A 23,954-nucleotide genomic window follows, 5' to 3' on the forward strand; every position below is an offset into this window, starting at 1 on the left:
GGAAAAAATGCAGACATGCGCTGCTATGTGGGGACCTGAATGGAGTGTACACATAATAAAATTGAAAACAAAGTAGACGCCACACACTGTCAGAGCTGTGGAAAAAATGCAGACATGCGCTGCTATGTGGGGACCTGAATGGAGTGTACACATAATAAAATTGAAAACAAAGTAGACGCCACACACTGTCAGAGCTGTCACAGCGCACTAGCACGCTAAAATGCTTCCCAAAGGGTCCATTCACACCTCTTCCGTTGAGTCATGGTCCATTTTTCAAAGGATGCTAATGGAAGGGCACCGCAAAATGAATGGGGCTTGTTCACACTGCTCCGTTACATTTCGGTGCGCTGGGAAAAAAAAAAAGTTGAACATGCACTACTTTGTTTTCAGCACAACATAACGCAACAGATCCGGTGGGAACTAGCCCCATTCACACCCATTCATTTTTCAGTGCCCTTCCATTAGCATCTGTTGAAAAACGGATCACAACAGATTGGAAGTAGTTGGAAGTTACAACTGCAAGTCAATGGACCCTCCGTTGACTTGCGATTTCCTTCCAATTTGGGTGTGAATGGGCCCTAAAGGGTCTCCTTACCTCCCTACATGCAGCTGGAAAGATTTTTTAGTTGAAATGAATGGTCTGATGACCGTACCTCTTGTGAGTATTTCCATTTACTCTTGGTGGCCAAAAGAGGAGCAAGGAAGCAAAGGAAAGGGGAGTCTGTGGATTTGGGGAAGGCGGCAGTTAGGCAAAACTGCTGCTTTGCTCTGCATTGGGAGCACAGCCTCCGATCCTAGCTTTAATATTTATTCTTCATGAAAAGATTGCTATGAAAAGCAGCCGGAATATTTTCTAATAAATAACACGGCGGTTTTCTCAAGCATTCTATTCCCCGTGCACCTGTTTTCATCTGGAATCTTGCCGTTCCAAATCCTTCTCTGTTTTATTAAAACAAATGAATAACCAAACAGATGGAGCTATGGGACAACGGAAAGCTTTATTGGAATATGAAAACGCCAAAGAATGCCATTTTCTCTCTTTTGTTTAAATATCATTCTCTGCTGAATCATATTGTAATGTCATCACTGTACACTTCTAATCAAAACACCATATTAAAGTCATAGTAAGAGTATTGAAACCTAAAAATACATCTTTTTAAAAGGACATAGTGAAAACAATTCTGGGTATAGTCAGTTCATTACTTGTTCTGTCCAATCAAAGCACTGCGCTTTTCTCCAGAGTTCTAGGCAAGGCAAAAATGTGTTCAACAAAAACGAATATGATGGGGTGGTGGATATTGTGGTCTGAGATAGTTAAGAATTAGACAAAAGTCTAAGAACATATCTTATGGGTAAAGATACCTAAAGAGTCAGAGAAAGAACAGATCTCCTCATGGCTAAAAGGCACCTAGAGAGAAGGAACCTATCTCTTTATGGGTAAAGGTGCCTAGAGTCAGAGAAAGAATAGATCTCTTTATGGGTAAAGGTGCCTAGAGTCAGAGAAAGAATAGATCTCTTTATGGGTAAAGGTGCCTAGAGAGAGAACCTATCTCTTTATGGGTAAAAGTGCCTAGTCAGAGAAAGAACAGATCTCCTTATGGCTAAAGGTACATAGATTGTCAGAGAAACAACAGACCTCCTTATGCCCAAATGTACCTAGTGAGAGTCAGAGAAAGAACTCTTTATGGCTGAGGTCCCTAGAGTCAGAGAACCTTTGTCCAATGTGGCCCCTTACATTTGTCAGTCTATAGGAACTATCTCCCTCTTAGTAACTGGGATTATACATCCTCCAGTAGAAAGTATTGACACGTTACCAGCAACCATTAATGAACTGGTGTTATCCATTATCACCTTTAAAAACAGTTTTATTATATATAAAGCTTCTCCGCTCTCTAATGGTCCAGACTGGGATGGCATTCCTTATGGTGATTTCATGGCAGCTCATAGAAGTATAATTATACCTTCCTTCTAAAGGTCAGTTGTCCATTTCCATGCATAGGTAGGTAGGGGGTCCTCTGAGGAGCCTCAGCTACAGATACGATTGGATAGGGACAGACCGCTGACTTCTTAGCGTCTTCGACAAATCACCAGCATCACGATCGCTATAGACAGAGAGTCACCCATCGAAGATCACCCTGAGTGTTGCTAAGGGGAGTCAGTGTTTGACATTTTGGGTTAACAACACATAATGATAAATCAGAGTGATCTCAGTTCAATATTTGAATAGAATTCTCATATTGTACCGCTGCCTGTCAGTTTCTATAGACTGTGAATGATGAGCTGTGGGTAGTAGGTAACCTTGCCATGAACATGCAGCAATCTATTTACTGAGTGCGGAACTCTTCCATCCCCTGGAGACTCAGTGTAAGTGCAATAGTCAAACAAACACCCCCCTAAAGCGATCATGAGTCACCTCTGCTATAGCAGAATTCCGGCGTCTGCCACATAAAGACACATCACATACATCGCATGGTACACACACACAGCCCGATCGCGATCCCTTTAAAAAAAAAAAAACGACCATCAACCTGTAGCTCGCTCAACTCATGCACACGGCCGATCGATCGGCAGCAGAGGCACCGGGATGCGCGGTGCGTGCAGGAAGTTGCCGCAGGTACACGACCCGCCCGCGGAACGTTCGGATACAATGTAACACTTTTAGCAGAACGTCAGAGATACAAAAGATTCCATACAGACCTTCCAGCGGCACGAGCTCCGGATCGCAGCAGCACAGCAGTCCTGGGAACTGGACTCCCACACACCGCACTGCGCATGCGCAGCCTTTCCGCCAGGGGGATTCTGGGAGTGTAGTCTCCAGGCGCTGCCCGCTGATTGCGGTTTCCGGCGCGATGGACTCCATGTCCCAGAATCCTCCGGGGGCTCGCTGCAGGCGATGGAGTAGTTTTGTTGTCGGTGTGGGTGCAGGTGGTGACATGCAGGGTGTTTTGTTGTCGGTGTGGGTGCAGGTGGTGACATGCAGGGTGTTTTGTTGTCGGTGTGGGTGCAGGTGGTGACATGCAGGGTGTTTTGTTGTCGGTGTGGGTGCAGGTGGTGACATGCAGGGTGTTTCCCGCACGGGATAGTAACACCTCCTTCGAGGAAAAGTGAAGCGCTACAATGAATACATTTCAGGGCTGTGTGGATGTAGATGATAGGAGATGAGACAGGCAGATGCTTGAGTACTGATTAATAAGTAGCTTTGTTGTACTATATTATTATTATTATTATTATTTTAGCTTGCAAGCTCTCAAGGTCAGCGCCCTCCTTATCAACATGTCTTGATTTGTATTGTAATTGTAATGTCTACCATATATTGTAACACGCTGAGCAGACTTTTGGAGCTATATAAATCCTGTATAATTATAACATATCATTATTAGTAAAAGAAAATATGAGATTCCAGTGTATAGTTGTTAAATGGCTTTAAAGGAGAACTATGGGGTGACTTTTTTTTCCACAGTTCCCTTTTTGGTCACAGGAAGACATATACTACGTCCTCCCCTGACCCAAAACTATCTGCTAAGAGCTCCGCAGCCGGGTCAGTTCTTGATAATACTGTTGAGATCCACCCAGCTGGCTGATTGACAGCAAGCTGTGCCCGCCCCCTCCCATGTCCATTGCTCCGGTCAGCGCTGGAGGATCGGAGAGGGGGGAGAATCCCTGCGAGGAGCCATGACTGACAGTCACCGCTCACTGAAGGGAGATGATCAAGAAGTGAGCACATCACTAGGATGTTTTTGCTCACTTCCCGATCAATAGAGACATCGGGGCCACACACTGGTTGAGTTTCAGCAGAGTCAGTAGGAAATTTGAGCAGTATATGGCCAGGTTCACTCTTTTTATCCACATTCCCTAAAAAGAGGAACTTGACTCCCCCGTCCACATATTTTTTCCCAATCTTACTGTTTTTGCTGGAGTAGGCACAAAAAACATACGCCTGGCAATCCAGGGATCCTACCAATATATGCAACGAACATGAGGCATGCTATAATTTGTACATTTACCCATCAGAGTCAATAACATATAGCTTTTATTAACATCTAAAAACTATAGACTCCATATACATATATATATATATACACTGAGTGGCCAGATTATTATGACCACCCCATCAGTACTCCGTTGGGCCGCCTCGTGACTCCACGAGATGTTGAAAGGAACAGTGGACGAGACAATTGAAATTTTGCAATAGAAAGATTAAATATGAAGTAATATGAAATGAAAGAAATTGAGAGTTTTAATTCAACAAATTTCAGGACATTTCAGCAAAATTTCACACTTTTGGCAAATGTGTTAAAGTTAATGGATCATATGACACATCCAGTAGCTTATCTCGCATATCCTTTAAGACCTTTTTCCTTTTAACTTGTTTGAGTGTTATTTTCTACAAATAAAATGTACTGACACACTTTGGAGTTCATTTATAAAAGTTCCGCCCGCATGCTGTTCAGGCAGCACTAGCACTCCTAGATGACACTGAGGTGTATAGAAATCCCTATGCATGTCAGCGCCGTCTACGGTGTGCCAGTGCACTGCAAACGGCATTGGCCCGACGGAACTCCTTTATTTGGCCCAAGGTCTTCAGTTCAGTTTCAACGTTTGTGCTAACCTTCACACCTTTTTTTGGCTGGAGGTGTAAGAGGTCCCCTGTCTTCTACATGAGTTGCATTGTGTCTGTAGTAAATGGCTGATTGCTGGACAACCAGAGCATGGACAGATGTCAAATATGGGTCTATGCATTTATAATGGTACATGTGTTATATGGCTGTTTAAAGGAGAACTATGAGGTGAGTGCTTTTCACTCACCTCATAGTTCTAGCCGACCTGAGACAATGAGACTGTCACAGGTCGGCTCAGTAGATCGGGAGGCGAGCGAACACATACCGGCGATCGCTCACCTCTCGATCCTGTCCCTGCTCTCTGCCGTGACAGGGGAGGGGTTGGATTCCTCCCTCCCCGCTCCGATCTGCCAGCGCTGACTGGCGGAACGGACGGGGGAGGGGGCGGGTACAGCTGGCTCTGCCTCTAGATAGGCAGAGCCAGCTGTCACTCACGCAGCTGGGCGGATCCCGGCACAATTGTCGGGGTCCGCTTCAGCTGCGGCGTCTCAGTATACTGCGAGCTGTAGCTCGCGGTTTACTGAGCCTAGGGTGACGGGAGGACGCTAGTTTGTGTCCTCCCGTTACCCTAAGGAGAACTATGGGGAAAAGACTTAACCCCATAGTTCTCCTTTAATGTTCATTGAGTGATTCTAGTGTGATCATCCATTTAAATGGGCTGCCTAAAGTTGGCCATACACCTATAGATAATGCGCAGTGTTTTTATGATCAGATGAAAAAAGTGCAACAGATTCCTCCATCTACGCTAAACTGTGTGGATGGAGGCAGGGCCGATGCTAGACTATTTTGCGCCCAAGGCAAGACCAGCTACTTGCACCCCCCCCTCCCGTGGCGCAACCCCCAATCACATGCCGTAAGGCACACGAACAGAATTCATGACGATCTATAAGAGGAAAATGTCCCATTGGAACCAGGTCTGGTGCTCCACTATTTTGCGCCCTAGGCAAGACCAGCTACTTGCACCCCCTCCTGTGCCGCAAACCCCCCCCACGCAGCCCCATTCTCCTGCGGGTTAGCTTCTGCAGGCGACAGGTGGATGTAATTTAATTTGAAATAGCCAATAGCAGACTGGGTATTGAAATCCCACCCACTGAGCAGAGAAGCAAACCTGAGAGAAAAAGTTGACTCTGAGTTCCTCTGCTCAGTGGACGGGTGCAATAGCCAGCCTGCTATTGGCTTTTGCAATTTGAAATAGACAGGTGGCGCCGTGGGGGATGAATGGTCAAGGCTGCGACCTAGGCAGCAGTGCGCCCTAGGTGGCTGCCTAGTTTGCCTAGTGGCAGCACCGGCCCTGGATGGAGGAATCTCCCGCTGGGCAAGATTCAGTATCTTGCTAGTCGGCCCCGCTGGCTGTCAAAACACCTGAACAATCTGATTGGATGCAGGCATTGTTCAGGTATTTTGGGAGCCAGCGGGGCCGATTAGCTAGATACTAAAGCTTGGCCCAGTGGGAGATTCCTCCATCCACACAGTTGAGCGTAGATGGAGGAATCTGTTGCACTTTTTCCATCTGACCATATAAATCTGCAGATAATCTGTAGGTGTATGACCAGCTTAATGCATCAGAATGTACCAAAAAAGGTGCATGAAGCATTTTCAGCACTAATGTGCCTTTGCTAACGTTATGCAACATGGTATTTTATGTGAGAAAACTTGAGACTGTAAATAAATACCGCAATTCTGTTCTATAAAAGGGGTTGTGTCAGGCAAGCTCCTCTGGGGACAGGGACTGACGTAAATAGTTGTTCTTTCCTGTAAAGCTCTGCAGAAGATCTGTCATTGCTAAATAAATGATTCCAACAAACATACAGTATATATACTGAATACATAAAAGTGTGTGTGAGTGTTCGTGTGTGAGTGTGCGTATCTTTTATTCTCATCAGGTTTGTGATATGTTAATACTTTCATTTATTGTGTGTCTTGATTTTCCCAGATGGGCCTGTAAGCTGTTAAAATTGCGCTATAATGTATTCTTCCTTGGATGATGCAAAGTATATTTGCAATTATGGCTCAGTTCCAGTCTGAGTTACTTTCATGTGTACCTGAAGAGAAAAGAAATCAATGGAGGCTTGTGCCCATAGCCTCATTGTCCAGCATAGGTGTCTGCATCAATACAGATGAAGAACAAAGACAAGTTGCATCTACCAAATACGTTCATCCAATTAAAGGAAACATACTGACAAAGAATAGTGTCTGTCTGGCTCCCATTGGGGAGATTTCCTTTCACTTCCTGTCCCGGGGACACAAGTAAAATGAAATGTTTACAAAGTGAGGGGAATTCCCCTCTTATGAAGGATCAGTGTCCAATGGGGGTTTTGGGCTTCTGTGGATTCCTATCAGTTTGACATCAGTTTGGGATGCTTCTGAGATCAGGCAGAATACAATGACAGGTGCATCTGGCCTGCAGTTGACCTGCTTTAAAGGGGAACTATGAGGTGAGTGAAAATCACAATTAAACTGTCACACGTCGGCTCAATAGATCGGGAAGAGAGCGAACACATACTGTCACTCGCTCACTTCTCGATCATCTCCCTGCAGAGTGGTGACTGTCAGTAACCGCTCCCTGCAGCTATTCCCTCCTCCCCTCTCCGATCCTCCAGTGCTGACTGGAGGAACGGATGGGGAGGGGGCGGGCTCAGCTGACTCTGCCTCTAGATAGGCAGAGTCAGCTGTCACTCACGCAGCTGGATGGATCTCGACAACATAGTCGAAATCCATCCCGGCTGCAGCGGCTTCAGTACACCGCGAGCTGTAGCTCACTATATACTGAGCTTTGGGTCACGGGAGGACGCTAGTTTGTGTCCTCCCGTGACCCTAAAGAGAACTATGGTGAAAAACACTTACCCCATAGTTCTCTTTTAAGCAGGTTTTGCATTTCTGTAGACATGTATGGGAATGCAAAGCCCACTTGAAGCAAGCAAAAACCCATCAACAAAGGTCCTTAGAAAGTGTCCCCACTAGAAAATGTACCTACACCTCTGTTGACAGTGGTCACCCGGACAAATAAAGAGGTTGAATGTTCCTAGAAAAACTGGCTTTGGGGAATATGTATAAAGCAGTCAATCTGAGAGTCACCAAACATTCACTGCAGATGAATCTACCTGGTGCATGTATTTTTTTAGTGAAGTACTGATTGGTGTATGGTGAATATTTTATAAAGGAAAAACATATTTTCTTGTTTATTTCAGGAGGATTACCACTTACACTCTGTTTACAAATCAAGAATACTTGAATTTCCCCTTGATGAACTGCCGTCAGGTACATTTCATTTTGACTATATAATATCACTCTAAAGATTCTTGTTGACATAAGACAATCATTCTTCATCTGATTTTGAGATCAGCTGCGGGTCATCACGTTTTGCATTTCTTGTGAAAGTTGATCCGACAATCACTTGATGTTACATTTTCCTGGCTAATTGCAGCTATATAAGTTGGAGTCGTGTGGATTCTCCCGATGTATGAATATTCACATTTGGCAAAGCACTGCCACAGCTAGATGGCGCTGAGGAGCATAGGAATTTCCAGTGCTCCTCGCTCTATCTAGATTGATGAATTTTGGAAGATTTATGAATCAGCTCCATAATGTATGCAGGTGAATGATACCTTGTTTTGTTCAGGACAGATTCGGCCTTCATTTGGTGGTAAATGTTAAAGCAGAAATAAAGTGTAATTAAAAAAAAATTGACAGGCAACATTTTTTTTTTTTACTGTGCACTGAGCTGCACATGAGCAGCTTAGCACACACACATGGCATGCCCAGATGAAGGAACTCCCGTGCACATGCACAAGAGTTGCTTCATGCTAGCCAGCCAATAAAGAAGCTGAAAGCACTGAACCGGGAAGAAGACCGGGGAAAAAGATGGCAGCGCCAGTGCTGGAAGGGATCGATTTGGCAGATAAGTTGGCCATAATATGCTAATGTGATGTGCAAACATTACAACACCACTTTTGTTTTTGGTTATACTTAACTTCCACTTTAATGGATTTTTTTTTAATCAAAGAAAAGCTGGCACAAAGTAGTAAAAAATATATATTTTTTAAAATGTAGCTTTATATTTATTACCATTACTATGACCTACTATAAAAAACAAAATACATTTTCCTACTGCTGACATGCATGACGATACCACATATGTGTACGTTATTTGTTATTTGTACCCGTAGTAAGGCCAAGAAACAATAGTGTGCATTTTGTTTTGTTTTCTATCCTATCTAAACACACTGACACTCAATATAAAACTTTTTTATCCTACCTAAAACACAATGACACTAATGCTGACACTGACACTATCCTCGATCAAGCCCTGGTCTAACTATTGTCTCTTTATTTATTCATTTTTGTTAACAGACTTTTATTTTTACAGAATTCTCCACTAGCAAGCAGAAAAAGATATAGGGGAGGGTTCGAAAAATGGTGATTGCTGTAAATGGCTATCGCAGTGATCAAGTGACAAATAGCAGCTCGCGCCAATCCCTGTGTAGCTGCAAGCACTATAAGAAGTGTTACCCTCTGAATATATCAAATTATAATGAATGTGCTGCGCTTCATCTAGAACAATACATAAACAAATCTCTATAATAAATATGCGCTTAAATAATACATGCAATAAAAAAGTGAATGAATCCTCTTATAAATAATAGTCCTCTGGAAAGTTCAATCTTATATATGGAGAGAGAGAGTTGTCGAGCATAAATTTTATTCGAAGTTTTATGTCTACTTTCCTCATGTTAGTAGTTTTTTAAATAAAGGAGTTTTTTAATTTTGCGGTTTTACGCTATGGGCGGTTTTTATATTTTATTGGATATGGTCGTGATGACACGCTGACGTCATTTTCTGTGCAACGATTGTGGAGAGATGGCTTTTGAATAAGATCGATTGGAGACCCATTAAAGCGATTCTAGACCTGTTCAGGTCTATTTACTGCACGATTCTTGTACGAGAATCGCGGGAAATCCCGCGATCGTACGAGAATCGTGCAGTGTATGGAAGGCGTGCAACCGTTTCTACTGTACGGTCGCACGTCTTCCGTTGAACCAGCATGCTAGAAAACCCGCCGGGAATCGTACGATTCTCGGCGAGTTAGTGCCCTGCTGGTTCAACAACTGCCGAACGGGCCGGTGTGCGCACGCGCACACTGCCCGTTTGCAGTCATCGTAAGGCCGCCCCTCATTACAGTCATCGGAAGCCCGCCCCTCAGGGGGGCGGGCTTGCGATGATCGCAAGTACGATCTGCCTGTCCAAGATAGTCAGATCGTACGTTTTTAAAATTACTTTACAATAGGGGGTGCGGAAATGAACGATTAATCCGTCGATTAATCGTTAATTTCTTTGATCGAACTAATTTCTTTGATCGAACACCGGACTCCTCCCCCCCTCCCCGAGTGACTCTGTCGGCTAACGAAGGGAAGGGGGGAGGAGTCGGGTGATGTAGTTGTCCGTGATGGGTAACGAAGGGAAGGAGGGAGGAGTCCGTTGACGTCGATGTCCGTGACGTCACCGGACTCCTCCCCCTTCCCTTCGTTACCTCAGCTGCGAGGACCCAGCAGCAGCCACCTGATACAGAGACCCGCCTCGATGTTCCCGGCCGCTGTCCCCCCACGCTGGTATGTTTTTTTACAGCACCCTGCTCAAGCTATAGAACATGGAATAGAATATGGCTGAAACTGACTATATTCTATTCCATGTTCTATAATGTCATTGTACTACTAGGAAACTACAAGTCGGCAGTTCAGCTGCGACTTGTAGTTCCCTGTATGATAGAAGGCTGTTTTTATTACTGTTCTCATGAAAGTACTAGTAATACAAAGTCATTATAGAAACATTGAATAGAATATAGTTGAGTTCAAAAGTTACTGTACTATAATGGCATTGTATTTTCATGAGGAAAGTAATTAAAATAGCCTTCTATCATACAGGGAACTACAAGTCCCAGCATGCACTCACTGTCCCTGTACAACTCTCACATATCACGCAGGGAACTACTGCAGGGGGCTTGCATGCTGGAACTTGTAGTTCCCTGGGTGATTTACCGTATATACTTGGGTATAAGCCGTCCCGAATATAAGCCGAGGTACCTAATTTTAGCAAAAAAAACTGGGAAAAAGTATTGACCCGAATATAAGCCGAGGGTGGGAATATACTCGAGTATATACGGTATGTGGGGGACGGTGTACAAAGACCATAAGGACATGCTGGGACATGTAGTTCCCTGGGTGATGTGGAGAGGTGTACAGGGGCAATGAAGGCATGCTGGTTGTAGTTGAACTGCAAGTCCCAGCATGCCTTAGCTACCCTGGTGAGGCCCCCTCAAAGCTCTGGTGAGACCCCCCTCTGTATGTGCGTTATAATTAATCAAAATTAGTCGATTAATCGATTTTAAAAAAATTCGATTAATCGAACAGGAAAATTGTAATCATTACCAGCCCTACTTTACAACCATCGCAAGACTAAGGTCTTGCGATGGTTGTAAAGTGTATGGCCACATTAAGGTGAGCGGCCCACTGAGAGGGGCAGCACCTGGGTGATAATTGGAGTTGACGTATGGACTTTGTACACAGAACTTTCACAGTGGAAGGATAAAGTGTGTGGTGCACTTGGGACAAATCCGGAGCACTATATATGTGTGATTCCACATTTGCGTATATGTGAACACGGAATATATGATTGAACTTTCCAGAGGACTATTATCTATAAGAGGATTCATTGTGAACACTTTTTTGATTGCATGTATTATTTAAGCACATATTTATTATAGAGATTTGTTTATGTATTGTTCTAGATGAAGCGCAGCACATTCATTATAATTTGCTATCACAGTGATCACATGATCAGGTCCTCCTGGGTTCCACGCGTTAGTCCAAGACCAGGAGCTATCGGTGACAGGTCGGTCTGGGTGCTTGGGGTTCAAAGTCAAACATATATGTGGAATCATGGAAGAAAGCCCATCTCCGTGATACTGCAAATACACTGGTACCTCGGTTCACAAACTTAATTCGTTCCAATTGGTCGCGAACCGAATCAAACTGTGATCAGACCGCGATCTCGAGTAGAGGAAGCCACGACCCTGTGTCAGAGCGGGGAAGATGGCTGTGGTTGTGTTCGCCACCCGATGCAGAGTTCGCGAACGGAAGCAAAATTTTGCTGAACTTCCTGTTCGCGAACCGAATTGTTCACGACCAGAAGCATTCATGAACCAAGGTACCAGTGTATGTGTGATTCTGGCGGGCACAGGTTAAAGTAGATGTAAACCCTAACTGAAAGAATAGAATATTTTGTTTGCTATAGCACGGTGAGGGGAATTTGTTAAAACTGGTGAAGACAGAATATGAGCATAGCAACCAATCAGCGTCAATATTTCATTTTCAAAGCTTAAAGTGACAGTAAACTCAGGAGTTAAGTCTTAAAAATACATTCAAGTACCCTAACTACTCACAAAAATGTATCTTATTTGTGTATCACTCGGCTGTAGATTCTCAAATCATCTCTGAATTGGTGCCGACACTGTCCTTCCTTCTGGAGGGGGACTACTTTTGTTCCTCATGATCCCTGTGTGTGTTTTAAAGTAGTCACCATTCCTGGATCTCTCCTGAGGAAGGCTTTACCTGCTGTGTAACCTGTTAGAAGCCGCTCTGAATGGAGAAAAAGCTGTCAGCTTCAGACTTGAAGCTGACAGCTTTTTCTTCCATAATGGCAGGTGGATCTCTGCCTCCCCAGCCTCCCAAGACTGCAGGTCCCTGATATACAGTTAAATAGAATCCCACTTTATGTGATCATGTGTCTTCTGGCCGTGTACCAGAAAACTTCCCAAGAGTTGCACTGAAGTACATAATGCTGAGCTGTGCTTAGCTCTGGGAGAGGATGCAGTAAGGTTTTCAGTCATGTCTATAAAAAGGTTTGTTCTTATTTAGAATTCTGGTCGTTGAATGAGACAATTGTGAAGCTTCCACAGACAAGGAGATCTCGCAGGAAGAAGAGGCAAAGTGTGAGTACAGCATTTTCTGTTGGGCTTACAGAACGGAATTATGTTGAAGAATTGTCATTTAAGCATTTTGATTATTACGATGACTTAAATATTAAAGTGTGAAAAATATTGCAGTATCTTCTCTAGGGGACACACAATTAAAGCTGACCTCCAGCATCTAAATACACACATGGAATACATAAATGGGAGCAGAATAACCTGCCAAATGATTATTATTTCTGTCCATCCAGCCCTGTTATTTACACAGTCCAATCACACAGCACAGCCCGGTGAATGAAATCACAATCTCTGTTACTGTTGAACAGTAGTGTCCTCTCTCTACCCCCAGGCTAATGAGTGGGCAGTGAAGGATCTGGACGGACTGATAAGATTGTCTCTCTGCTCACAGTACTCTCTTCTTCTATCAGCCTGCTCTTTCTCAGTTCATTTGCAGGCAGCTCAACTGAAAGACTCTTAGGGGTCTATTTGTGAACAATTCTCAGAGCAGTTTGCAGACATCTCAAATCTCCTGGTCATTCCGGGAGTCTCCCGCTATAAGTTAGGGACTCCCGGAAGAGAAACTTTTTATCCCGGAAAGGTTTACTCTGCAGACTAAGCCTTTCCCTGCCGCTTATGCTGGCATTGGGGCCACCGACCGCCATCAGAGTAAAAAAAAAATACAGACAGTATGGAAATGAATAGCTCGATTGCTAATGGCTATTTCAATGTGCAATAGCCAATAGCAGGCTGGCGTTTGCACCTGCCCTTTGCTGCAGTTAATCAGCAGAGGTGGACCTGAAGTTCTCCATGAGGTCCTCCTCTGCTAATTGACAGCAGCAGTGGGCGGGTGCAAAAGCCAGCCTGCTATTGGCTATTGCAAATTGAAATAGCCAATAGCAATCGAGCTATTCATTTCAATGCTGTCTGGTTTTATTTTTTACTCTGACGGCAGGAGCTGTCAGAATACAAAAGAAAAACCCAGCAGATAGCACAGGAAGCATTAGCTACTCTGCTATCTGACATCATTTCAGGGAGGTGCCCTCTTCAGCATGGGGGAGAGGGCACCTCCCTGAAATGAGAAGGGCACCTCCCCGAAATGAATTCTTTCAGGTTGGGATGCCTGCGTTTGGGCTGTGAGTCTGTGAGTGGATGTCCATTTTTAAGTAGATGCAAAAATGCTTTTTTTTTATCCATCATGATCATCCATCATTTTTCTTTACACAGGCATTTAAAATAACTGCAGTCATTTAGAAGGTGGATGAAATATTTAGTGCAGTGCAACACTTTTGATACCTAAATAATACATTTTTGTATATGGGTCTTTACATCAGACTAAAAGGAGGGACAACTGAGTAGGAAAAAGGGGCAGAGATTTGGGGTTCCAGAAGAGGGACAGTCCCTCCAAATGACAGAAGGCTGGGAGCTCTGCGTATAAGGGGATTATTTTAAAAATATGTGTGTGTGTGTGGGGAGGACCTTTTTTTTATACTGGAGATCAACTTAAATGTTATTATACAGGGTTATTCAAAAAGAATGAACCGATATCATGACGCATTGCTTCAGTTCTCAAGCATCGTCATGGAATGAGTCAGTGACCATTTGAAAGAGGAGTTATCTAAGTTTTGGAATGAGTCAGTGACCATTTGAAAGTAAGTTTTGAATGGCTGCCACAGGGGGCGAAGTAGTCGCGTCGTTCTTCCGGAAACGTTCAGTTGTTTATTTACCCTCAGAATGGCAAGTCCTCGGCAAAAAGCGTTCTCGAGTTTGCGCAAACAAATTCGGTTGTCACGGTGCAGCGTGCTTTTCGAAGGCGATTTTACATTAATCCGCCCTCTCCTAAGAACATTCGATGGTGGTTTCGACAGTTTCAAGAGAGTGGGTGTCTTTGTAAAGGAAAAAGTCCAGGACGACCACTAGTTGGATGGATTGGTCGGAAGGGGGGCCATGACCTTGCTCTTTGTGCTTGGCCTGCGAGATCCCCAGACCTCACCGTGTGTGATTTTTTTTTCTTGTGGGGATATGTAAAAGATCGCGTTTATGTTCTACCGCTACCCGCTAACCTCGATAACCTTAAACATCGAATAACAACAGCGATCAACTCAGTGGATCGTGATATGCTTATACGCACCTGGGAGGAATTCTCTTATCGCATTGTTGTTGCCCGTGCTGCAGATGGTGGTCACATTGAACACTTGTAAGACAGGAAATAAAGTTGATTGTGAGTATAATACTTGTGACTTGGCTGGAGTTTTGTATTACTGTTCCTTAATAAAATATTCCGTAAAGAAATCGGTTCATTCTTTTTGAATAACCCTGTATATTTACTTGCGCATATCTGTAAAAAAATAAATCAAAGCAACTGGACTTGTTGTATTTTTCTTGAAGATGTTTCGATGGTCCGCTGACTAGCTTTCTCAATTCAGAAAGCTGGTCGGATTACCAGCAAAACGTCTTCAAGAAAAATACAGCAAGTCCAGTTGCTTTGATTTATTTTTTTACAGATATACCATGACCTGGATGAATGAGAACCTTCACAGACATTTTACATGCAGGTATTAAGTAATAGGGTAGTAGTCACTTACCTGCCTCTTCCTTTCCGAGCTGTACAGAAGTTTTCATTAGGCAACTTTCGCATTCAAATTCTTCCCTTTTCCTCTGTAGGCATGTGGGTTGGGGGATTTTTCGCCTCTGTCTGTAGCATAAAACTGCCCAAAAATATGAGATAAGATCACCTAATCTGGCTGTTTTTAGATGGAGACTATGGTGCCCTGTCTATGGAGGTAGCAGATGCCCACCACCTGACCACTCTTGGGGGAGAGAATGATTGGACAAGTTTCCCCAGAGATAACCAATGACAGGAGCATTCTACAAGCTCCTCCTGCCCATTGGATAAACTAAGCCCTAGGGATTTAGGTAATCGCCAGCTGATAACATGCCTTGAGGTGGTCAGATTGTAGCTTTGAGATCTTCTGTCATGACATACATATGGCCAAGGCTTTAACCGTGTTTCATTTGCCTTATCAACTTCCTCATCTTTTCTCCAATCCTTATGAACACTATGAACAATAATCCTTTGCATTTGGCATTGGGGAAACTTTACCACAAATCTATATTTTTAATCCATTGTTACCTATCATTTTTTTTCAGATTGAGCAGCTACCTGGCAATGTCATAGACGAGACAAAATATGTTGAGCTGATGATTGTGAATGATCACCTGATGGTATGATATATTCAGTTATTAATAATGGATATATAATATATAGGTATATCCTTCTGTCTGTATACCTATTTATTATACATTATTCCTATAAATTTGATTCCATATAAATTGATTGACTATCTCTGTCTGGCTTTGTATCTATGGTATATCTCTCAATTTATCCATATTCCTATTTATTATCCTGTATCCTGTTTATTATTCTTTATATCTATCTATCTATCTATCTATCTATCTATCTATCTATAGTCTGTCTGTCTGTCTATCTATCTATTTATCCATCCATCTTTCTACATATTTAAAAATTCTTGTGCTCTTCCTGCAGTATAAAAAGCACCGTTTATCTGTTGGCCAGACAAACAATTACGCCAAGTCTGTTGTGAATTATGCAGATGTGGTAAGTTCCATCAGAAAGCTCTTATTTGAAACCTTTTTTTGACAACTTCTTATGGTTGTGTCATTAACACTTACAGTATATGGTATTACTGTTTTTGCATCGGTCGGGCTAAACGTCTGATGTGACTGATAAGTGTCCAGTCACAAAAGCATTGTATATCTGTAGAGACTCTACATACATCCACTAGCTTACTGAACTTGGGGTAAAGAAATCCATTGTTCAAAATGGGTTTCACATTCAGTGAAACATTCTAGTTCCTTAGAAGTTAAGGTCAGCGCCAGTGCCAGTGGTGCCTAATTGATGCGCGCGTGCGCACGCACACAAACACACATGTAAAAAAAACACACACACACAGTGAGGACATCACCAGATCTAAAATAAGCTATGAAAATGGAAAGGTGTTATTTAAAAAAATTATTTAGCATGTTAATGATAAGGTGAAGGGGGAAGAGGAGGAACCAGGGAAAGCAAAATATAAACATACTAAACTTTAGCTTTAAGGTAATGGTTACGCTTAGATGTGCACCCAGATTGAGGGTTAACTTTAAGGAATTGGTTAAAGTTACAATAAGGAGTATGTTCAGGTTAAAGTGAACCTGTGCCCATATCATGCACATATATATATATTTACATACTCTTCACAAGCCATTCTAGCACTTTAAATGCCATCCTTTACCTCTACTTGTATCTATAAGCATTGCAGAGAGATTTCTTTAGAACGCTTTCAACACAGGCATGGAAATCTTAGCTTGTTTCCATGCAGATCCTGACAGCCCCCTAAATGCACAGCACTGAAACCGCACCATACAGTCTTTGTTGTGATCTTTGAGAAGGAATAACTCCACATTAAAGCAGCTAAAGTGATCAGTGATGGCTTGGTTTAAAGCTTTTTTGCTGCTTGTTGGAAATATCCAAATAGTTTCATGTCCATAGCACGGGCGCAGGTGCATTTTAGGAGATAATTTTTCAGATTCAGTTAACCATGTATCCAGATGTAGCTTGTTTAATAGAACATTTTTTACCATGCAATCTTTGTGTCATAAATAGTACAGTGATATCTTGGTCACGTTTAAGATATCCCCTTAAAACTACTTTAAAATATTTATAATTAAATGCAAATAGTGATATTCTCACAGTTGATGAAGTGAACCTTGAGGATAGACATATGGCGGCTGCAATTTCTTACTTATTTTTAAAGTTGCAGTCTCTGGTGGTGCGACCCTCATCTTGACTTAGTGAGCATGCGCCCAGTAAAGTCTGAAATCTTGCCCTGCATACTTGTTCCAGGTTACTAGTTAAAAAAAGCCAAGGCCTGAAGGACAGCCCTGAAGCCTGCACCTTGCAGTTGCTAAGCCAATGAGGGCAGCCCCCATGCCGCTGTCTTCACAGGTTCACTTTAAGAGCAGCCTGGTTTCCTCTGCGCAGCAATTTGGATTTGTACCGAAGTGACGTCTTTCCAGCGGCTCTGACAAAGCGCTCTTTTCTCTCTCTTCTCTCCCGTTAATGTACCAGCTATATAAGGAGCAGCTGAACACGCGGATCGTGCTGGTCGCCATGGAAACCTGGGCCGATAACAGTAGAATTAGCATTGATGGAAATCCTCTCAAGACGCTGAAAGAGTTTATGAAATACAGGAGGGATTTTATCAAAGACAAAAGTGATGCTATACATCTCTTCTCGTACGTAACATCTAACCTGTGGCTTATTTTTCTCTAATATATATACTGTATACATTGCCCATGTTTTCCCTTTACAAAACACCAGTTGATCTGCCTGAAATCCAGTCTGCTTCTAACTTCTTGTTTGGACTGACATAACTGACTCTTCTAATTTCTAATTCAGTAGACCAAGTATGGGTTGGTATGTTTTATAAGTGCAACCGAACATATGGATTGTTCATGGGATGGAGCTACAAGGCTTATGTGGTATGTTCTTACTAGGGATGCACCGATACCGATACTAGTATCGGTATCAGTGCTGATGCTGAGTATTTGGGCGAGTACTCCGATGCCTAGCCCGATACTTCTGGTATCAGGAAGCCAGACAGCACGTCATTACACGCTGCCCGGCTTTCTGATTGGCCGGGAAGCCGGTTCCATGCTCTCTCGTGTGACGAGAGAGCATCAGGGATCCCAACCTGAAAGAAGCAATTTCAGGGTGGTGCCTTCACACCCCCCCCCATCCGCGGAGGGGAGGTTAGGTGGGGCTGGGAGAGAGCACCCCCCTGAAATGATGGCAGATAGCACAGGAAGCAATAGCTTCTTTGCTATCTGCAGCGTTTTTTTGTTTTTTTTTAGTATTCTGACAGTTGCAGTCGTCAGAAAAAAATAAATAAAAAAAAAGCATAGGAATGCATAGCTAGATTCCTATTGGCTATTGCACTTTGCAGTAGCCAATTGCAAACTAGCTATTTCATCCGCCCTCTGCTGCTTTCAATCACCAAAAGAGTACCTGATAGAAAACTTCAGGTCCCCCTCTGCTGATTGACAGCAGCAGTGGGCAGGTGCATTAGATAGTTTGCAATTGCAAAGTGCAATAGCCGATAGGAATCTAGCTATGCATTCCTATGTTTTTGTTTTTTTCTGACTGACGGCGGGCCGCGGCTCCCGATGTCAGAAAAGAAAAAAAAAAAAAACGATCGCAGGGAAAGGTTTACTCTGCTCGATCGTTTGACCTGTTAAAGTGCGCTATCTAATAGCGGGAGACTCCCAGAGCGTCCGGGAGAGTTGGGATGTCTGGAGCATGGAGCCGGCTTCCCGGCCAATCAAGAAGCCAATCAGGCTTCCTGATTGGTCGGAAGCTCGCCAATCAAGAAGCCAGGCGCTGAGTAACGACGTGGCGCCCGGCTTTCTGATTGGTCGGGAAGCCGGCTCCATGCTTTCTCGTCACCTAGTGACGAGTCTTTACACGCCGCCTGGCTTCCTGACTTCCGGTATCGGTATTTGGAATCGGCGAGTACCAAAAAAAAAAAAAGATCGCTACTCGTACTCGATACCGATACTAGTTCTTACATACCAAATCATGCTGACCACAATATGTGGCAGTGGCCAAAGAATACACCTTGCACTCTTCATGCATTAATAATATGCGTTCTTATTTCTTTTTAAAACCTTATTTGCCAAGGAAAGCTGTGTGTCATGATGGCTACCCAGCCATGTGCTGTACCTGCTGTTGTGAGCACGCACGTCATATCGGTGAAGCTGGAGGCTGTGCAATAGGTTGATCACACACACTTGCCAGCGCAAAGCTAGTTGTCACCTAAAGTTGTCACCTCAGGATGCACAGCAGCCTGTACATCCTATGGTGACAACACTGCACCTGCAGAAGCACGGACTCTGTCACTGTTGTCACCCTAGGACAGGAAGTGTCAGGACTGGCAGGATAAACAGGTCAAAACTTAACTCTTGCTTAAAACAATTACTGCCTGCAGAGAATACAACTCTGGGCAGAAGTACTCTGGGCAGAATTATTCTTAACTCTCGCAGTGCGGCCACCCCCGCATTACAAGGGTTAAGTGCTCGTTTTCGTCTAATATGTAAAATAAAAAAATATATACTTACCCGATCCTCGGAGACATCTGGCGGCTAGAACCGTCCCTACAGCTCCTTCTCCACTCCAGCAATGGAAAGTCCCTCTGCATCCTACACTGTATAGGACGTGATGACTCAAGGGACTATAGACCGCCAGAGCGGAGGGGGAGTGAGGCTGCAGAGACCGGTCTAACAGCCAGCCAGATGCGAGGTTCAGGTGAGTATACATTTTCTATTTCACACTCTAGACAAAAAACCACCAGTTAACCCTCGCAGTGCTGGGGTAGCCCCACTGCACTTTAATTCATATTCATATTAATTAATATTCGCTTGTTTTAGGGGGAGTCAGTTTGAAAGCAGCAGGAGTGGAGCAGCATACATTGGTGGCGTGTGTTCACTTCTGAAAGGAGGCGGTGTGAACGAGGTGAGAGACAAAACCGCAAAAATGTCTTCCTTTCTTTCATTTCCATTACTCTGTGCTGTTCTTTCAAACATCAAAGGAGTTGAGAAGAAAACATTTATTTTTATTTTTTAAATGGGGGGGGGGGGGGGAAAAACTGGAGCAGACTGAATCTGGAGCAGTTGCTCATGGCAACCAATCAGCTTCTCTCTTTCATTTTCAAAGCTTGTCTCAATAAACTGAAGAGAGAAGGTGATTGGTTGCAATGGGCAACTGCTCCAGATTTGATGAATTCCCCCCACTGTATGTAAAAAAAATCATCTTAATATAAATAATCTTGTAAGTTTTGTGTTCATGTTTTATGTTTAATTTGTTATTATATATGTACACGGAACAATAAATATTTATTCATTACACTTGCATGCTCTGTTTCCTAGCTTTGCTGTGCTAACCCCTTTTTTTCCAATGCAAATCTAGCAGACACAGGGTTGGCCATAGCCTTTTTTTATAGGGAGAAAATGAACCCGCAGGCACCCCGTCCTGGGGCCTGATAACCAGAAGCTGTAACGGTGGTCGAGTCATTCACACATTTATATATCTGTTTGATTCCATGGTGCTTTAAAAGGACCATCTAAATCCTCAGGCCCATTTTGGTCTTAGAGTGACACTAAAGTGCAAGTGCGAAAATAACAAAGTTATACTTACCTGATCCTCGCATTTGGCTGGCTGTTAGAGTGCTCCTTCCTCCGCTCCAGTGATGGTGTGTCCCTTGGCGTCCTCACGTTCAATACACAGGGTATTGGATGTGATGGGGCCTCAGACCGCTTGAGTGGAGGAGGAGAGAGGCTGTACGGACCGGTGTAAAGGTGTCCATACACTGCACGATTCTCGTACGAGAATCGTGGGAAATCCCACGATCGTACGAGAATCGTTCAGTGTGAATGAAGACGTGCGACCGTTTCTACTGTGCGGTCGCACGTCTTTTGTCTAAGGAGCATGCTAGAAAATCAGCCGAAAATCTTACGATTTTCGGCTGCTTTGAACGGTGCTCAGGAGACAAATGCCGAACGGGCCGGTGTGCACACGCGCACACTGCCCGTTCAGCATTGCGGTCATCGGAAGCCCGCCCCTCAGGGGGGCGGGCTTGCGATGATCGCAAGTACGATCTGCCTGTCCAAGATGGGCAGATCGTACGTTTTTTAAATTACTTTACAACCATCGCAAGACTAAAGTCTTGCGATGGTTGTAAGTGTATGGCCACCTTAAGGCCCGGTTCCCACCTGGGCGTTTATCCGCGCGTTCGTACTCGCGGAAAAACGCTCAAACAGGGAAATGCCATTATTTTCAATGTGCATGGTTCCCATCTGGGCGTTTTTCCGCGAGTACGAACGCGCGTGAAACCGCCCTACGTCCAAAGAAGTACATGTACTTCTTTGGGGCGTTTTGGTCGGGCGTTTCCATTGGGATACAGCCAAGTAGCCCTCGGAAACGCGCGTATGTCGCGTGTTTTTTTTAACCGCGAATCGCTGTAAAAACGCGCAACAAACGCGCATATTCAATACGCCTACATGTGAACCCAGCCTAAAAGTCAGCCGGCTGGGAGAATCGAGTGAGAAAACAAGCACTTAAACCTTGCAGTGCAGGGTAGCTCCACTTCATGGGTTGTGAAGATTTTTGCCCAAATTTCTTCTTTAAAAATGCATTCTAATAACTAGTAATAAAAATGAATCTTATTTGTGTATCACTCGGCTGTAGATCCTCAAATCATCTCTGAATTGGTGCTGACATTGTCCTTCCTTCTGGAGGGTGGCTACTTGTGTTCCCCATGGTCCCACCCTATGTGTGTTGTAAAGTAGCCACCGCTCCAAGCTCACTCCTGTGATGGGCTACAATCTCAATACATATTAGCAAACTAAACGTGTGATTGTAGTCTATCACGGGAGTGAGCTTGGAGCGGAGTATTTATTAGAATAGTGCACTAAATAAGTAAACAAGTTCTTAAAGGAGAACTATAGGGTCAGTGATTTTCCCCATAGTTCTCCTAAGTGTAACGGGAGGACACAAACTAGCGTCCTCATGTCACCCAAAGCTCAGTATACCGCGAGCTACAGCCCGCGGTATACTGAGACGCCGCAGCTGAAGCGGATCCCGACAATTATGTCTGGATCCGCCCAGCTGCGTGAGTGACAGCTGGCTCTGCCTATCTAGAGGCAGAGCCAGCTGTACCCGCCCCCTCCCCCATCCGTTCCGCTAGTCAGTGCTGGAGGATCGGACAGGGGAGGGAATCCCTGCAGGGAGTGACAGTCACGGCTCTCTGCAGGGATAGATCGACAAGTGAGTGAGCAACGGTATGTGTTCGCTCACCTCCCGATCTATTGAGCCGACCTTTGACAGTTTCATTGTCACAGGTCGGCTTAGATTATGAGGCTGAGTGATTTTCACTTGCCTCATAGTTCTCTTTTAAAAACAATGAAAATGTTTAAGTAGACAAACTAGCCATAGAATTATACTAACCGATGCATACGGAAGGTTTCTAAATTTGGTCTGGGCATCTCAGCTACAATGACCTCCGGACATAAATGAGTTAACATTACAAAAAATAAAAACTGGCTACAACCTGCTTGTTTTATGCTGTAAAAATAATTGAAATGTTGTACCTAAATGTTTTTTTTATTTTTGGGCATTACTGATTTTCATCTGTGTTTTATTTTCATGTTTCAGTTTGGAAGGGTGGATGTCCTGGCAATCACAATGGTACAATCCTTGGCTTACAATTTGGGCATTTTTTCTGATAAAGAGAAGATGAGGAGAGGTTGGTAGCTGACATGTTTCACCTACATGACATACAATGCTGCCTCTTCTGACTTATATAAAATATACACACACTGGTCACTTTATTAGGTACGCCTTGCTAGTACTGGGTTGGACCCGTTTTGTCTTCAGAACTGCTTTAATTCTTCATGGCATAGATTCAACAAGGTGATGGAAACATTCCTTAGAGAGTTTGGTCCATACTGGCATGATAGCATCACACAGTTGTTGCAGATTTGTGGGCTGCACATCCACAATGCGAAGCTCCACCAGCCTGAACCGTTGATACAAGGCAGATGGATTCATGCTTTCATGTTGTTTACATCAAATTCTGACCCGACCATCCGAATGTCACAACAGAAATCGAGACTCATCAGACCAGGCAACATTTTTCCAATCTTGTATTTTACCATTTTGGTGAGCCCTTGCAAACTGTAGCCTCAGTTTCCTGTTCTTAGCTGACAGAAGTGGTACTCGGTGTGGTCTTCTGTGGCTGTAGCCCATCTGCTTCAAGGTTCAATGTGTTGTGTGTTCAGAGATGGTATTCTGCATACCTCGGATGTAACAAGGGGTTGTTTGAGTTACTGTTGCCTTTCTATCAGCTCAACCAGTCTGGCCATTCTCATGTCACCTCTGACATCAAGAGGGTATTCTTGCCCAGAGAGCTGCCGCTCACTGGAGATTCTCTTTTTCGGACCATTCTCTGTAAATCCGAGAGATGGTTGTGTATGAAAATCCCAGTAGATCAGCAGTTGCTGAAATACTCAAACCAGCCGTCTGGCACCAACAGCCATGCCACATTCAAAGTCACTTAAATCACCTTTCTTCCCCATTCTGATGCTCGTTGTGAACTTCAGCAGACCATCTTGGTCATGTCAAGCGCTGCGCAAATTGTTGGCGCTATATAAATCCTGTATAATAATAATAATGTCTACATGCCTAAATATATTGAGTTACTGCCCTGAGATTGGCTGATTAGATATTTGTGTTAACGAGCAGTTGAAGAGGTGTACCT

General features: G+C 43.8%; 2 protein-coding genes across 3 annotated transcripts in view; one reads left to right on the plus strand and one right to left on the minus strand.

Moving 5' to 3' along the window:
• Positions 1-2,815, minus strand: part of CLDN12 (claudin 12) — a 16,333-nt gene extending 13,518 nt beyond the window's left edge. Inside the window, exon 1 of one of the 2 annotated variants that reach the window (XM_018566875.1) lies at positions 2,698-2,815. The gene's annotated coding sequence lies outside the window, so the exon portion shown is untranslated. Of the gene's footprint in view, positions 1-2,528; positions 2,558-2,697 lie in introns of those variants that run through there. The other variant, XM_018566876.1, reaches the window with a different exon arrangement.
• The window catches only part of ADAM22 (ADAM metallopeptidase domain 22), a 190,433-nt gene that overhangs the window by 120,158 nt on the left and 46,321 nt on the right, over positions 1-23,954 (plus strand). Inside the window, exons 7-13 of the mRNA XM_018566867.1 lie at positions 7,808-7,877; positions 12,530-12,603; positions 15,730-15,804; positions 16,127-16,198; positions 17,711-17,877; positions 20,068-20,152; positions 22,850-22,940. Of these exons, the coding sequence (XP_018422369.1) occupies positions 7,808-7,877; positions 12,530-12,603; positions 15,730-15,804; positions 16,127-16,198; positions 17,711-17,877; positions 20,068-20,152; positions 22,850-22,940 (634 nt within the window). The remainder of the gene's footprint in view (positions 1-7,807; positions 7,878-12,529; positions 12,604-15,729; positions 15,805-16,126; positions 16,199-17,710; positions 17,878-20,067; positions 20,153-22,849; positions 22,941-23,954) is intronic.

The sequence above is a fragment of the Nanorana parkeri genome, unplaced genomic scaffold (genome assembly GCF_000935625.1).
Source record: "Nanorana parkeri isolate BGI_ZX_2015 unplaced genomic scaffold, ASM93562v1 scaffold984, whole genome shotgun sequence".
NCBI lineage: Eukaryota > Metazoa > Chordata > Amphibia > Anura > Dicroglossidae > Nanorana > Nanorana parkeri.